The sequence below is a fragment of the Patagioenas fasciata genome, chromosome 24 (genome assembly GCF_037038585.1).
Source record: "Patagioenas fasciata isolate bPatFas1 chromosome 24, bPatFas1.hap1, whole genome shotgun sequence".
Classification (NCBI taxonomy): Eukaryota; Metazoa; Chordata; class Aves; order Columbiformes; family Columbidae; genus Patagioenas; species Patagioenas fasciata.
The window spans coordinates 6,217,865-6,234,089 of record NC_092543.1 but is presented as its reverse complement, the minus strand read 5'-3'; the positions used below and the strand labels follow the sequence as shown (position 1 = coordinate 6,234,089).

General features: G+C 44.1%; 1 protein-coding gene across 3 annotated transcripts in view; it reads left to right on the top strand.

The window, feature by feature from the left end:
* The window catches only part of SIK2 (salt inducible kinase 2), a 31,620-nt gene extending 15,897 nt beyond the window's left edge, over window positions 1-15,723 (top strand). For 2 of the 3 annotated variants that reach the window (XM_065855640.2, XM_071798902.1), the window contains exons 5-15: window positions 2,678-2,802; window positions 3,613-3,736; window positions 4,653-4,873; window positions 5,347-5,499; window positions 6,350-6,514; window positions 8,305-8,533; window positions 9,084-9,368; window positions 9,549-9,712; window positions 10,759-10,875; window positions 11,300-11,391; window positions 11,995-15,723. In XM_065855640.2, the coding sequence (XP_065711712.1) occupies window positions 2,678-2,802; window positions 3,613-3,736; window positions 4,653-4,873; window positions 5,347-5,499; window positions 6,350-6,514; window positions 8,305-8,533; window positions 9,084-9,368; window positions 9,549-9,712; window positions 10,759-10,875; window positions 11,300-11,391; window positions 11,995-12,598 (2,279 nt within the window). In that variant the 3' untranslated portion in view covers window positions 12,599-15,723. The remainder of the gene's footprint in view (window positions 1-2,677; window positions 2,803-3,612; window positions 3,737-4,652; window positions 4,874-5,346; window positions 5,500-6,349; window positions 6,515-8,304; window positions 8,534-9,083; window positions 9,369-9,548; window positions 9,713-10,758; window positions 10,876-11,299; window positions 11,392-11,994) is intronic. The other variant, XM_065855641.2, reaches the window with a different exon arrangement.
* The last annotated feature ends 502 nt before the right edge of the window (window positions 15,724-16,225 follow it).

The window sequence follows — 16,225 nt, the reverse complement described above, 5'->3', positions numbered from 1 at the left end:
ATAGACCTTTCATTCATGGATTTGCCTAATAAAACTTAATAGTCTCCGCTGTTGCAAGGCCATCAGGTGCAAGGCAGTTGCTGCTGTGGCACCCAGTTGACACTATCTCAACAGCCTGAGTCCTGTCATTCTATTGCTCAGACAGGGATCAAAGGTAACAGCCTTGCAAGGATCACGCCGCTCGGTTCTAAGATGTCCTTGCTCTTGAGTTACGTCTGGTAACTGTAAATAAAACTATTATGCGTTAGGAAGTTAAGCATGTAACGGTAATAGTAAAAAAAATAAATCCTAATTGTAACATAAACCTGAAACTTCTCTTCTATTGACCAGCCATACTTAAAGACTCCGTTCTGCCTTTTGCTGTTTCAGATATGTTCACATTCACCAAATACCTGATTTAAATCCAGTCTGGATAGGCAAAGAGTTTCACTTTCTTAGGAATTGCAATCTTCTTTATTTCCAAGCAGGTCATGCTTTCCGTAGCTGTGCTTACAAATGTACCTACGTGTACCTGTCAGTCTGATGCCAGGATTTCTGAGGGTGGCGCCTGAGTTACAGCTGCAGCTCAGAGACTGATATTTCTCTGCAGTACAAAGAGGATGTTGAAAATCTGACAAATTCAAGATAAGTGAAGGGGGAGATCAGATTTAATGACACCTACACAGATGGCAAAATGCTTCAGAGAGAAGAAATTGCTTCATGTCTCCTAAAGTATTGTCAGGGTTGCCAAGCCAATTATATGTGGAGAAAAGACTCCTCAAAGAGAATTTAAGAAGTTCACAACGAAAGTCTGGCTGTGATAGGAGAAAGGCAGGTGACATACAGTCATGGGGAAGTTTTCGGTAGATGATTTTGTTGTCTCTCCCTCTGTTCTTGCAGCTGAAGTTGCAGGTGTTTCAGAACTGAAGGTGAACGTAAAAGGAAGGCTGGGGGGAATGTTACCGTCAGAGTTTCCTGTGTAGATTTGGAATCCGAGCTGACCTTGGCCATTTGCACCTTTAGCGTGTGCTGACATGCCAGGACACCGTTGTGCAACTGCTCACGCAGCTGCCGGGCATTCTGTGTGCTTGCAGTGCATGACACCGTTACGGGTCTTGCGTATGGTGTGACCTTCAAATAGTCTTTATGGCATTGTAGCCTTCTTGCTGATAGCCAGTGGGGCTTGCTTTGATTATGGACAAGTCCCAAAAGGTCATTGCTGGGTCCGGGTATCTGATTTTCTGACTTTGAGCTCATACGGTGACCTTGGACTGATGTTGGGGATTTAACCTCTTGAGGGTTCCACCTGTTCCAGATGTTTACAGTACTGTAGGTTGTTCTCTTGTAACGAAGTACATTAATTCTCTGGAATACAATATTAATTAAAGGACATAGGGTCAAAAGGGTAGAATGAAGCTTAAATATTTGTCTTGTACGTTTCCAGTCTGATTGTTGACAATGCAAAAATAGATGTCATCAGAAAAATGACAGCTTATCATTAGCAGTCAGCACACGGATAATCAGCACACAGCTACACAAATCTCTAAGGAGCCAGAGCGATTGTAGGTCTGATTTAATCAATCACCGTTTCCAATCATTCCTATTTGAAGTAGAGTTTACTCATTGCAGCGCGGCTGGATTGGATGACTTTTAAAGGTTCCTTCCAACCCGAACTGTGCTATGATTCTACACCTTAGCAGATGCTAAGGAAAATCTTTGAAGAGAGAAGAAAAAAATGCTCTAAAAACCTCTCCGGTCCTGGTGTTCCCCAGACTGCTTCTTCCACATATGTTCATTTTTGATGTATGTTGCAGGAAGAGTTCAATTAAAGCAATCACATACCTCTACTGTTAAGCTCGGTGTAAGTAGTCCATTTCCATTTCCATACTGCTTCTCTAAAAGAACTCCAGGTTAACTAAGTTTAAGCCTGCTCAGTTTTTGTTTAATGTGTCTGTATTGCCTTGATTCTCAGGGTTCTCTCATGTGTAGCTATGTATGATGAGAGAGCCAGGCTCTTTATGTAACACAGCCTATACAAATAGAAGTCCAAACCCCCATGGAGCAGGAACACCCAGCTGAGGTTCCACAGGAAGGGGTCCAGGCGGGTTTGAATGTCTGCAGAGAAGGAGACTCCACAACCCCCCTGGGCAGCCTAAATTTTGGTTGTAGACTGAAAAGGCCATAGACAATCCCAGTAGCAGAGTTTCCTTCCTAGCAAAAGGCGTTGTGTTTTCCCATGCTTGTTGCTTTTGGCAGGGTTCCCTCCTCCCATCTCAAAGTTGTTGTCAAAATTGGTTGTGTATTCAAGGCTAGAGAGCACCTAAAAAACCTCAGGAAATCTCCGATCCGGTACTGAGTCTCAGATATCTCTTGGCAAGTAAATAAGCTCATATGATTGTATGATTGTCAGTTTGTTGAATTTTAGAGAGAGCTGTTTATAAACTGTGATTTAGCAAACTGGTGCAAGTTTACCTCAAAACTCCTACAGGTTGTGAAGTTTTGCAGTGTTTTAATAATTACATAGTTGTCGTGAAACCAGCAGTATAGGACATTCAACATCCCAATAAGTATTTGCTAAAAGCGTTTGTGACAGAGCCTTTCATGGATGAAGTGAGCTTTCAGACCTAGTCCGTGCATACGAGCATTCTTCGTCATGCAGCTGGAGTTGGCAGTGACTTTCTCTTTAATGTCTCAACAGATTTTGGATTTGGGAACTTCTATAAGAGTGGTGAGCCTCTGACGACGTGGTGTGGAAGCCCCCCATATGCAGCCCCAGAAGTCTTTGAAGGACAGCAATATGAGGGACCCCAGCTGGATATCTGGGTATCATTGCATCTTTCATTCTTCTTAAGCTGCAGACAAGCTGTTCCTCTTCAGCCTTATTTCTTGGCTGTCCTAAAATGCCTCTTAACTTCAATTCTATTCAATGCTATCTATCCAGGTGTCTATTAAATGTATGCTGTAGGTTTATGTTAGCCCACTAGAGGAAGTCTCTCCAGACTGAATGCATAAACTTTTGCTCGTGTTAAATAATCCCTCATGTTCAGCACTGCATACAGCAGTAACTGTTGGTGAAGTTACCCGTGTGCCTCTTACCCAGACTTTTGCAAATTGGTAAATGTACAAGTTTGGAGTAGCTGCTATTTGAGGTTTGGTTTTGTTTGAACAACGTTGAGATTAATTAAAAGTGTCTCTAATTCTCACCTGAAGCTGGGGCTCGCTTTTCAGGCATCATTCAATCGCAGAATTGGCTGGGTTGGAAAAGACCTCAGAGATCATCAAGTCCAACCCTTGGTCCAACTTCAGCCCATTTACTAGATCATGGCACTAAGAGCCATGACCAGAACATCATCTCCATGGAGCCTCCTGCTAGCAACCAGAGTCTCTAACACATTACACTGCAGCTTGCGTGCTTCTCAGTACAAGGTACTGCAAGCCTAGCCCTTTTGGGTTAGCTGAGTGTTCTTCATGTTTAGGGTTCTTCAGAAATCTAACTCCTTTTTGTATAAATCTCCTGTTTCTGCAGAACGTAAGACCATAATGTTAAGTTTTGCTGTGACAGGCTTTGGCTCGCCAACCTCAGAGACTGTGCTTGGAGCTTGAGAAATGAAATGGATGTTCTCTTTCTTACAGAGCATGGGTGTAGTTCTCTATGTTTTGGTCTGTGGAGCATTACCTTTTGATGGACCAACGCTCCCCATACTGCGGCAACGAGTTCTTGAAGGAAGGTTCAGGATCCCTTATTTTATGTCAGAAGGTAATAGTGTGTCCTCTTATGCTGTTGGTGTGCTAAACTTTGAGTAAATTCTAGAATAATCTCTGCAATACAGCAAAAGGCGGTGCACCCGCACACTAGATTATGGTACGATAGACTATTTGTTTTGCAAGGAGACACAAATAGGGCCCGGTGAGCTGTATGCCTCTGCACTTATGCTGCTGCTAGGCAAACCAAACCAGTTCTCCCCGCGCGATGCGTGGAGATTGCAGTGTGGCTGTGCCTATGGGCAGGGATAGGGTCGAAACGGAAGCTGAAGGAAAGATCTCATCCTACTGTTCGCAGAAATACGGGGATGCAAGGGGAGAGGCACATCTGGGCCCCTTTTCCTTCTGTACACCTGCACACCACCTCTGAAAATAGCCACGAGGGCATAGCTATTTTGCACTTGGTTGCTTTTAGCAGTGCTCTTATGGCACCACAGCAACCCCTCAGCTTCCCGGGCATGTTTTGCAGCCGGCGCTGAACCGTATTGTGTCTGTGACTTTGCTGCTGTAGGTATGCCAGCTAGATCCAGGTACCCTTGTGTGAGTTGCAGTCATTGCTGTGAGTGCTGTGTAGAGCAGCTGTTTCACACGTAGTTTTCTGGTCCCCTTCCTGATTACATGGTGATGCGGGGAAGGGTGTGCCCCTTAGCAAAACCACGAAAACAAGAGAGAGAAGCAGGAATAAATAGCCAGAAATCCATCTGAACTATTTGTCGCAACTACCTGAATGGTCTTACTCATAACAACTGTACTATAGTCACATCAGGTCAGCTAGAAATGCATGGGAGGTTGATAAGCTCCCTTAAAGCAACTTATATTGACTTGCCCTGCTCCGCATTGGTAGCTCTGGGGTGAGTACACACCAGTACTACTCAGGAGGTTGGTTTTTGTTTGTTTGTTTTTCCCAACAGAATGTGAACATCTGATTAGAAGAATGTTGGTCCTAGACCCATCCAAACGGCTCACTATTGCTCAGATTAAGGAGCACAAGTGGATGCTTATCGAAGTTCCTGCGCAGAGACCTATTCTTTATCCACCAGGAGAGGAGAATGAACCTTCCATTGGAGAGTATAATGAGCAGGTCTTACGGCTAATGCACAGCCTTGGAATAGACCAGCAGAAAACTATTGAGGTAAAAAAGACTCCAACTGATATTTGTCCCGGGGCGGAAGGTCTCCTGTTCTGTTGTTGTAACTAAGAACTTATTACTTGAGTTGCTTGCAGTGTTCTTTATTTCAACAGTCAGACCAAGTGGTCCCTTCTGCAGGTTCAACTCTTTGAGGGGTTCAGTGTAGCACCTGCATGCTACAAGCACTGTTGTAGCCTGACATTAAACTAAGGTTGATGCTTTTCTCTGCCTGGCAGTCCAGTTTGAAACTCTTAATTCAGAACAAAGTTTGCCTACTCCACTGCCTCTTAGATATCTTTGTGTTGTTTGCTTGATTGGTTGGTTGGTTGGTGGCTCGTTTTTTGTTTCTTTGGGGTTTGGTTTGGTTTGGGTTTTGTTTCTCCTAGATGGCAGGTCTTTCTTCTTCCTGCTCTCATGGTAGGTAGAAGATAACACATAGCTGGCTGCACCCCCACTTCTGTGCTTCTCTTTTTCAGTCTCTGCAGAACAAGAGCTATAACCACTTTGCTGCCATCTATTACTTGTTAGTGGAAAGACTCAAGTCACATCGGAGTAGCTTCCCTGTGGAACAGAGACTCGATGCTCGTCAGCGGCGGCCCAGCACCATCGCTGAGCAGACGGTAGCCAAGGTAAGGTTTCATTCCTGGCAGACGCGCGCTTCAGGCTGTGCAAGACATTCTTCTCTTTCAAAAGGGTGGTTTTACGTAGAGTCACTTAGAAACCATTGCTGGTTGCTGATTTCTGTAGTATGTAGACTTGCAGCATCGTTTTAGAAAGACTTTTTATGGGCTAAAATGTTAGAGAAACACCATTTCTGGAGACTGTGCAACACCTGGAGTATCTTTAATGTGACTGACAAGCTGTTGAATTTATGGAGAGCTGTGCTAGCATGGGGGCTAAAAGCACGCAGGCTCTATTTAGTGTTATAAACATCGTCACTCTGAAGGGACCTGTTGGAAATAGAATTACTTTCTCCCCTGCTGTTCTCTACATACACTTTCTGTCTCCCATGAAATGAAGCATGGAAGAGGTACCCAAGAGAAAATATTAGGATCGGCCTATCAGGTTAAGTTGCCAATTCATTCTGCTGTCTTAACCACCTGATTCAAATGTCATTGTCATGAGACTACCCCAATGCCTCATGGTAATATTAAGGGGGTTTGTACTGCATATCACAAGGAATTCCAGCATGTCAGAAGTTGAAGGGCACCTAAGTGTCCCAAACAGTGTTTTTACTGCTAGTGAGCACTCAACCTCAATAAATAGCTACCTTAGTGATGTTTGGGGTTTGTGTGTTTTGGGGTGGGTGGTGATTTTTTTGAAGTCTAAAGACTAAGAATGTAATTTGTCAAGAAAGAGGAAAGAAACTTCTCCTGTTTTGGAGACAAGCTAGGTATTATTTATTTTTAATTTGTGACTTTGTACATAGTTTCCCACCTAAAATTGTTCTGGTTTTGGAGTTCTTAAAATCTCTTCCAGGCACAGGCTGTGGTTCCCTCAGTTAACGTGCATTCACCAAATGCAAGGCTGTTGCAGTCTCCAGGTCTTCCCCCCACTTCGGGAGCAGAAGCCTTTTCATTCCCTCCACCCAGCTGCCGGGGCGAGCCAGCATTTATGGAGGAAGAAAGAATCGAGACACCAAAGGTACAGCTTCACATCACCCTCTTCTTTTGTCAGAAGTCGTTAAGGCTGAAAAAGATTGTTGCCTTTTAAATTACTGCCTAGTAAAAGCACAGCTAGTGGTAGTAGCTGCAGCTCTTCCATGATTAAAGATGAGTTCCTTCTGACAGGGTAGTGTTCATCATCTTAGCGCAAAGTGCTGTGGAGTTCATGGCCAGAGCATTTGCTAATCCAAACTAATGTCACTTCATTGACCTCAGTGCGCCTCCTGGGTCTCAACACCTGCTGAGCTGGAGAGCCCTGCTGCTTCTCTCTGCCTCCAGTAGCCTTTTCCTCAAAGACCCAATGTTCTCAACCTGCTCCCAAGCATTAACTCTTAAGCATACGCTGCCCCCAAAACTCTGGTCTCCAGCAAGTTCTCATTCCTGGGTAACCTCTCAGGATAAACAGCAAGTCAAACACAAAGACCTTTAGTAGCTAACCACTTGATTTGTACGTTTCTTGTACTAGCTGGCACAACACATTATGCCCGTTTCCCTAAATTTAAGTATTCTCTGAGCATCAAGAGTTCTAGGTAATCCAGATTCTTTTTCTACTTCTGTCTTGCATTTAGCTTTCAACACATCTGTCTTATTTGATCACTAATCTGCCTCTTGTGTTCCTTGCTTACATTCCAATCTCACCACAGTGCCATTTGTAAAAGAAAGATCAACCCACAGAAGTAGGGTTTTTTTCTTGTTCTTCTCAAATATATTTTTAAGAGCCCTGAAGACTCCTCATATCCAGCTCCCAACGCAAAGGGTTCACTGCGGAGTATCTGGAGTAACCTACTCAGCTACTCATCCAAAAATTCAGACAAACAGAACAGGAAGGTCTAATGGAACCTCAACTAACCGTAAGCTTCCATTGCCAGCTAAAGTGATTACAATACCGTGTGCTTAAAATTCCGTCTCTCTGCCAACTTCATAATAAGCCAGCCCAAAGAGCTCCATTTCTGTTAGTTCTCTGTTGAATGGTAAATAGCCAGCAGGACCTTCTGACTGTCAAAAATTATTACAACCGGAGCATCTCAAATAGGTTGTAGCAGTTCTCAGGCCATTTCTGGGATGACGAATGCCTGTAAAATCTTCACTGGAGTCCACGTAAAACTGCAGCTCCATCTGATGGGTTTTGTTTCCTGTAATCAGACTGGAAGACTCTGTGTAGGCTTTCCACACCTCCACAGTTAACAGACTTAAATGAATTCAACTAATAGGGTGTGACGGCTCCACAGCCTTACAAATACACAGTTATAGCTTAATTCTCCTTAGGGAGCTAGCCTGATCCCTTTTGCCATGCAGCTGTGAGCTCTGTGACAATGCTCCGCAGGGTAGCAAAGAATAAGCGAAATACATGGGAGTTAGCAGTTAGAGCTTTTGTGAGGAAGGGGAAGAAGCTTAAAAGAATTACATTTATGAAGCGTATTATTATTATTCTCATGAAATTTTGTTGTTCTGTCTCATATCACATCAAATTATAACTTTAATTTCAGCATATTGTATTTTGCCTCTTGCCAGCCAGGGGTTTGATTTCATGCTTGCCATTTGGAAGCTTTTATTGCTCACTGACTGGTTCGTTACCAACACTAAGAGCGCCTCCCTGGTTCTCATCACTGTTTTAAGTAACTCCTTGCGTGGTCTCTTACAGCTAGAAAGCAAAAAGCATTTTCAGTATCCAGGCTGCCTTTGGTCTACATGACAGAGATTTCTTGCACTTCAAGGTGATGCTCCGTGCACATAATTGAAAGCTGTCCATCTTCTCCGTGTGCCATTTAGGTAAACGGCTGCCTGCTAGATCCTGTACCTCCCATGGCAGTTAGGAAAGGATGCCAATCACTGCCTACCAACGTGATGGAAACTTCTATTGATGAAGGAATAGAGGCAGAAGGAGAGGCAGAGGATGACCCTGCACAGGCATTCGCAGCCCTGCAAGCAGCGCGCTGCGGGAAGCGACGCCACACGCTGGCAGAAGTTACCAATCAGGTGGTGATGGTGCCAAGCACAGGTAGAGAGGTTTGCATGGGCATCTCAAAGCTCATTTCCTGCTCTCAGCACCCGGCTAATAAGGCCAGGATGAAAACCACTAGGTTTTAAGAGTGACAAGCACAAGACAGAGTTTCTTGGGTTTTTTACTTACATTTGCTATAAAGGCCAAGGGGGAAAAAGCCCCAAACCTGCTGTACAGACACTATAAAGCCAAAGCAGCAAATATACAGTGGTAAAGTCTGGCAAGTTGGCTCATTCTTTTTCACATAACTAATTGTCCCCAAGCCAGTCATCCTATACAGATGTGCTGGCAGAGGAGGACAGTGGGGAAACAGAAACCTCTGGATTCTCAGGGATTCCAAAACCAGAGCAATATGATCAGTAGCAAATCCCCATTCTGCTACTGCAAATGTTAAATTACAATTACTTCATTAAACTTGATTTTTTGGTTTCGTTTCCTCGAAGACAGTGACTGTTGGCAGGAATAGCTTGAGCCTGTGGCACTTCCTTTGCTTTGCTAAATTACTGCAGCACTTTCCTTTTATTCTGGCTTTTGGTTTTTGTCACAGGGAAGGTCTACTCATTGGATGAAAACTCATCTCTGGGCAGTATTGATTCAGAGTATGACGTGGGATCCATTCAGAGAGATATGAAATTCCTGGAAGACACCCCGTCGTTGAAAGAAATGGTGCTAACTAACCAACAGGCACCCAGAATGACACCACCTTTCATAGGTCTGAGACCTGCCAATCCAGCCATGCAAGCGCTCGCCTTCCAAAAGCGAGAGACCCACAACCGCTCTCCCGTCAGCTTCCGAGAGGGGCGCAGAGCTTCTGACACCTCCCTCACGCAAGGTAACGAGAACTGCTCTCATGACACGTTATACCTAGGCAGGGTAGTGAGTGGACTCCATGCACAGAAGCAGCAAGCCACCTTGCGACTCGGTTGGTACTCAGCTTCCCTCCCATTTGCTGTGCTAGCCAGATAACGAATTAGCTGATCTTCTGACAAGGGTTTTGCTCACTCTTCTCCAGGAATTGTAGCATTCAGACAGCACCTCCAGAATCTGGCACGAACCAAAGGAATCTTGGAACTCAACAAAGTCCAGTTGCTGTATGAACAGATGGGATCAGAAGAAGAACCTCCCCTGACCTCAACTCCCACCCAGTTGCAGGACCTCATTAATAGCTCTCCGCAGGTACTTCAATCAGAAATCAAACTCCATCTTTCAGCTGTCAAGGCTTTGGGACAGATAAGGAGAGAATAAGGTGTTCTGGGGATCTGAGAAGAGCTGATTTAGTGATAAAGTTCCCTCTTCTCCTTTCTGTCTTCTGTAGAATGGAGAATGGCCATTTGCAGGCTAGCCTTCACCATCCTCGTGGTGTCTGTGACCTGGCCTTGTTCGCTCTCAGAAACCAACATTTTATTATTGATATTAATCTGAAAGGTTAAAAGCAATAACATATTACCCTGTTGGAGTTATCCTGGTATAATTGTTAAGAGGTGCAAGAGCCGAGTGATAATGGTTAGCCTGATTTGCATAGTGAAATGCTAAATAGTTTCTACCAGCTCCCTGGTTAGTTGTTCCAAGTGGAACAGGTCACAGCAAACAGGAATAATAAGGAATAAAACGGGTGAGAAGTACCTAGGCCTGTAAGCACCTAATGTTCAAGAGGAAGCCTGCTAGTGTTAAAGCTCTAACTCTCTGATTGCTGAAGATTTGAGTTCTAACAACCACAGAGTTGTAACGTTTTCACAAGGACCTCTCACCTAATGGAAACGTGCCGCAGCGCTCATGGTATTCTCAGGACAATTAATTCCCCTCCCAAGTCACCCCTCTCCAGCTTGCTAGCGATGGCTCCCCCGTGCGTGTCCTCTCCACCACTACTGAAAGCTTTTCACCTTCCATTTTGAAGCTGTGAAATGAGAGCTGTATGAAAGCACGTTCAGAGTTTGGACCGTTTTCTAACCCTGTACATTTGCTGTTTCAGAGGGCAAATCAGCAAATACATTATATATAATACCATTTTAGTTACAGATGCGAGCCCTTGCCATCTTGCAGTGCGGATAGTTCAAAGCTTTGTAGTTTCGGCTGCAGATCATGCAGCAAAAGCGACACACAAATCCACCAGAGGCCAGTCCATATGGCAGCTCTGAAACATCTGCCAGGGGAAGTCCTGAAAGAAAGGGTTGAGGCAGAAAAGCCTTTTCTGGGGATGAAGCTTGTTCCTCTTCTCTCTGCAGGAGGAACCATCTCAGCAGCAGCAGGAAGCTGCATCTGCTTTCCCTAATGGTGCACATCCCCCATTATTACCCAGACGGCAGAGCTTAGAAACACAGTACTTACAACACAGGCTCCAGGTACTATACCTCCCCTCCACTCAATTAAACCAGCTGCTGTTACTACACAGCAGACTGACCTTTTAGATCCCATTACTCGGGAGAATCAGTCAAAGGCTAAATTAGACAACAGCTGAATTTGAAATGATGCTGTGTTTTTCTGTTGTCAAGACACTGACCCTAATTATGCAGAAAGCCTACTGTATTACTGCTGATTTCCTGCTTCCAACTCAGGACATTCTATGATGATTCTACGCAAACATACTCTGCATGTAAGGGTGAGAAGCCAGTAAGCAGTAATGGCTGTGATTTTAGATAGTGGCTGTGTTAACAGCTCCTGAAAACGGGCAGTTACACTGTTATAAGGCTAGACAATCGTTCACTTGCTTTCTGCACTAATACATTAAAACAAATGCAGTTTAAAACAGCACTGCTTTTCTTGCAGAAACCCACTCTACTATCAAAAGCTCAGAATACTTGCCAGCTCTACTGCAAAGAATCACCCCGGAGCCTGGAACAGCAGTTACAGGAACACAGGTAAGAAGCTTCCAAGATACGCAGATATTTATTCTTACTCACAAGAGTAATAAGGAACTGGAACAATCTCTGTCCATTTAGAAATTGGCTGAAAAAGGAACGTTTCACCTTAGAAGTTGTAAGGGTGCTGTCCTTCTTTTAGAAGACGGACAACAGTCCTGCCACATGTTCACAAACCTGTGCTACGAGCTCTTTACCAGCTGACACTACCAGGGTGCAGGTCAACTGCAGGTACTCACATCTTCAGCTCCCAAGTTCCACAGAGCAATGAAGAGCAGGCTTAAAATACAAATACAATGTGTCTTATCCTTATGAAATAAAATTAAACAATGCAGGGGGTTAACTTAATTGCATGGGAAAAATTCACTGTGCAATTGAAACCATTAGCAAAAGGGAATCTACAAACTTAGACCCTGCACATTTGCTGAAAGAACAAGATTCTGGTCTGCTGTGAAATGTAATAAACAAGATTGGCTGAGAATTTTCCAGTTCTGTACTTCACTCCCTTCTGGAACTGTTTGAGTGAGTAGCATGCAGGACTCATACTTAGTGGCTTAACACTTTGAAAGGCAAAAATAATAGCAGTTGATGTCCTTGATTCAGGCTGCATCAGAAGCGACTCTTCCTCCAGAAGCAGTCCCAGCTGCAGACCTATTTTAACCAGATGCAAATAGCTGAGACCTCATACCCAAGGTCAAGTCAGCTGCCACTTCCATGCCAGGAGGAGCAGCAGCAACAACAACAGCAGCAGCAGCAGCAGCAGCAATCAGCCCAGTTCAGCCTGCAGCAACCTCTGAGCCCTGTGATGGAGCCTTCCTCAGAACAAATGCAATATGACCCCTTCCTCAGTCAATACCAGAAGGTACAGCTGGATCCACTGCCACCCTCCCAAATCACCAGCTCATCACGGTTGTCACCACCAGTTCAGGTGCAGCAGCCACCGCAGTCTTTACAATATTCATATCAGACTTGTGAATTGCCTGTTGTCAGCTCTTCTGAGCCAGACTACCCCGACCAGTGCCAGTATTCCATGGACCCAGCACAACAGAGCAGCGTAGCATCGCCCGACAGCCAGAGCAGCTCCGTGTCCCACGAGTCCCAGTCAAACTATGACGCGTTAACCCTCTCGGAGCTGCCCGGACTCTTCGATTGCGAAATGATGGAGACTGTAGATCCCCAGCACAGTGGCTACGTCCTGGTGAATTAATACCATGGGGTGACTAATGTGAGAGTGGAAGACAGGACAAATGGAGAAGCATGTGAATTTTTGGGTTTTGTTCCTACCCCAAAGCTCATGGTAATTTTTTTAACCCTTTAATTAACAGGGGAAATAAAAATCCACCTGACTGGGAAAGAAAGCAAGAGGTGGCAAGAAGTGTTTGGCCTCTAGCTCCTCTTGCTGGGGGCAGGGGCTGGAGAACAGTGCTGCTTCATCCCCCAAAGAACAAGTACATTCTAGAGGAAGGAAACAGCCCCTTCTAAAAAATGGGGGAGTTTGTCAGCATTCATCTAACATTCACTTGGAGAAATGAGAATGAGTGCATTGTACTTCTTGGCAATAAAAGCAATAGTTTCCATTGTAATTCAGGGTAGATTTGGGTCTGCGCTGATGGCAACTCTTGAAACAGTAGGGTGAGGTGGAAGTAAAGGAAAGTTGCACTTTGGCATCAAATTGCTGGTTAAGCTACTGATCTGGAACTACTCCATGGTAAGTCTCCAAGATCACCAGGCATCTCAGGCAGCCTCCCCTTCCTCCTGCTGGCAAGCAAACAGGATCTCCCAAGCCTGCTAAGGAACTCTGAATTGTCCACTAAGGGAAGCGTCTGAATCTCTGCTGACACCTTAACTTTGTCAAAAGATACCTGGAACTGACACAGGACCCCACAGTGGTTTGTGGAGACCTCTGGGTGGGCATCAGAGCACTAACGGGAGAGCTAAGAGGGAGACAGAAGGTAAGAAATACCTTGAAAATCAAGAGCTGCAGCCAATGGCATTTCAAAAAGGAAAAACCTGCGTAGGTAGGATTTGAAATGAACCCTTTTCGCAGGCAGCCCTGTGGAGGGCTCTGTCTTGGAGAAGTTCTGATCACTGGAAAGGATCCATCTGTCCTTCTGTTGCATCTTAAAAACAAGCAAACAAACTGTGTTTTGAATTTGCAGTACGTGTTGCTGGTGGTTTATTGAGCTTTGTATATTCGGACAATTATTTAGGGTTTTAGAACTTAAGGATAAAGACAACGAGCTTAAAAAAAAAAACCCTGTGAAGTGATAGTGCTGTGCCTTTTTCAGTTCTTTATCAGCCTATATGCTTTTTTCTGAAGAAAGTAGACAATACCCCATTTATATCCTCGCTATAGCCAAAGTCCCTTCAGAGCACACGTTCCACCATGTGGAACATGTTTAACTTTCTTAGTGTTTTGATTGCTCGTGTATATATAACGTTGAAAGTATTACAGCAATATTTAGCATCACGAACTGTTGATGTGTCAGCCGTTTCAAGAAACGCTAAACTCAACAAGCAGTTGTGTCCCCAGAACTTTCAGTATGAAAGGCGAGGCAGAAGAGGGTTGTTTAGAATGTTTAGATCTCTGGTTTCGGTTTTGTCTTTAGCTGTTAAGGACACCACGGGATGACAGACAAACGGGGCTCACAGCTGGACGGTTCGGCCGTTTTCTGAGCAAACATTAAGCACAAACGCAGATCCATTCAAGCACAAAGAATGGCAGAGAAACTGTGCTGCTCACGTATGTAGAAAACACCACTGTTTGCTGGAATGTTTGGTGATATCACAAATAATGAAGGTGCAGTCACCAAACTCAAAGTTTGGGTATCAGGACATGTGGTCAGTGAAGAATTTGAATTGGTTGAATGGGTAGCAGAAGGAAGAAACAAACAAAGTACTTCTGGTATGTTGGGTCTTCTGTATTTGTCAAATCACAGGTCCTACCAAGCTAGAAAAGGAGTTGTCGAAGCTGCTATCTTTTCCTTCACTAGAAAGGTGGATAATCAGCCAGCACTTACAGCAATAAGAGCATATTTAATTGTGGACTAGTAGGGATTCAGTCGCTGCATTGTGGTCTGTGTGAAGGAGGGAAGGGTTTCACAATAGACAGAAGGCACCTTGCTTCCTACGCAGTACAATGAGAGGGACAACTCCTGCTGCTGCGTAGCCCGAGACTCATCCAGGTGTGCAGATGGACTCAATCCTTAAGTGCTCAGCTTCTGCCTCTCATATCACAGGGATTCTCGAGGTATCAGCGAGGGAGAATTTAAAGAACAGGGATCCATACACTACTTATGTGACACAAGGTACAGAGGGCTAGAAAGCTCTACCTTAAAAGGTTTTCATTGTGTCATTTCCCTTCAAAAGGAAACTGGTCTGACACAGTAAATAACTATAAAACACAGGAACCCCTATGATAACTTACGTGACTAACAAAGGGAGAGCTTGATGAATACCAACCGTAGCAGACCAGGCATTTCGCTACTGGGGGGCGGGAAATAAGAGGCAACAACGAGTCCTATCCTTCCATTCCTTCTTCCCTACATAATAAACGCTTTCTGGAATTTCAATGTCTGACCACGCACTCGAGGAACCATGTGGTGCAAACTGCCAACAGAACACACAACATGGATGTGCTCCAGGAGCTGGGGCACTGCCACAGCCATAACCACTTCCTTCCCCATCCACCCCATGACACTGTACATTTCAAGACTCAAAGATAAGAACAATTCTGGTCTTTAGTTCTGCAATTCATTTATCAGGATGTGCCAACTAGTCTGAGCTCGTTTGAGCTTTGCAGTGCTAGTACGGGGGAAGCTACAGTGTTTTTAATGTAGTTTAGACTGACTCTTCCCCTCAACCAAAAGCATTTTTATCATTTCATGTGATTTCCTTTAAGCCAATTAGAATAAAAGGCTTCTAATATGGCAGAGTATCCATTGGGCACCACTTCATACTACTTTGAAGTGGCTTTTTTGTTCCAGTCTGTTCTGTCTAACATTAGAGAACTATGTACACTACTGTTAGCGTAATTATTAGCTTTATTATCTTGTATTACAGACTCCTTTGAAGAGACTTTGGTGTGATGTATATGGGGTAAAAATTTCATATGGAGAAAAGTGCAATATGTGTGTGTGTGGTACGTTCTTTAATGTATTTTTTTAAGGACTTAGAGGGTTTAGTCTCTGCTTTGGGATAATGCACTAGTTTTGTGAGCTCCAGTTTGGCGAGGTCATCTGTAGTATTTACATGCAACTGATATGCTGGACTCTGTAAAGCAATTACAGTGTATTATTACAAAATAAAGAATATGTGCATTTCATTTTTAAATATCTAGTGAGCTAAAGCAGCCCTTGCCGCTCGTGTTCTTAGCAGCCCCTTTATTATATTGAGGCTGTTTTCTCTGAGAGGCACCAAGCTACAAATGGCAAACAAGAAATGAATGTCTGCTGCAAAGGCTGAATTTTCTAGACTGTCATTTTGACACACTTGGGGTAGCCGATACCACTGATTTTTGAAGGCAAATATGAATGGACAAAGCATTCTAAAAGCCTCAAGAACAACAAAAAGCGCTGCATTTCTACACTGCCTGCTATGCCGTGGAGTTTTGAAACACTTCAGGAACAAGCCTCCAGCACAGGTAAGGTCGTCTGTCAGTGCTGCATTGCTTTGACTTTGAAAGAGCGAAGTTTTTCTTCAAAACTACTATCAGTTTTGACATTTTTCTGTGTTAATCACTATACAATATCCAACAGGTGATACAAAAGCAGTTTGATGTTGATCACGTAATGCTAAACCCTAGGAACGCTGTGTGAAGGTGATAGAAGGAATC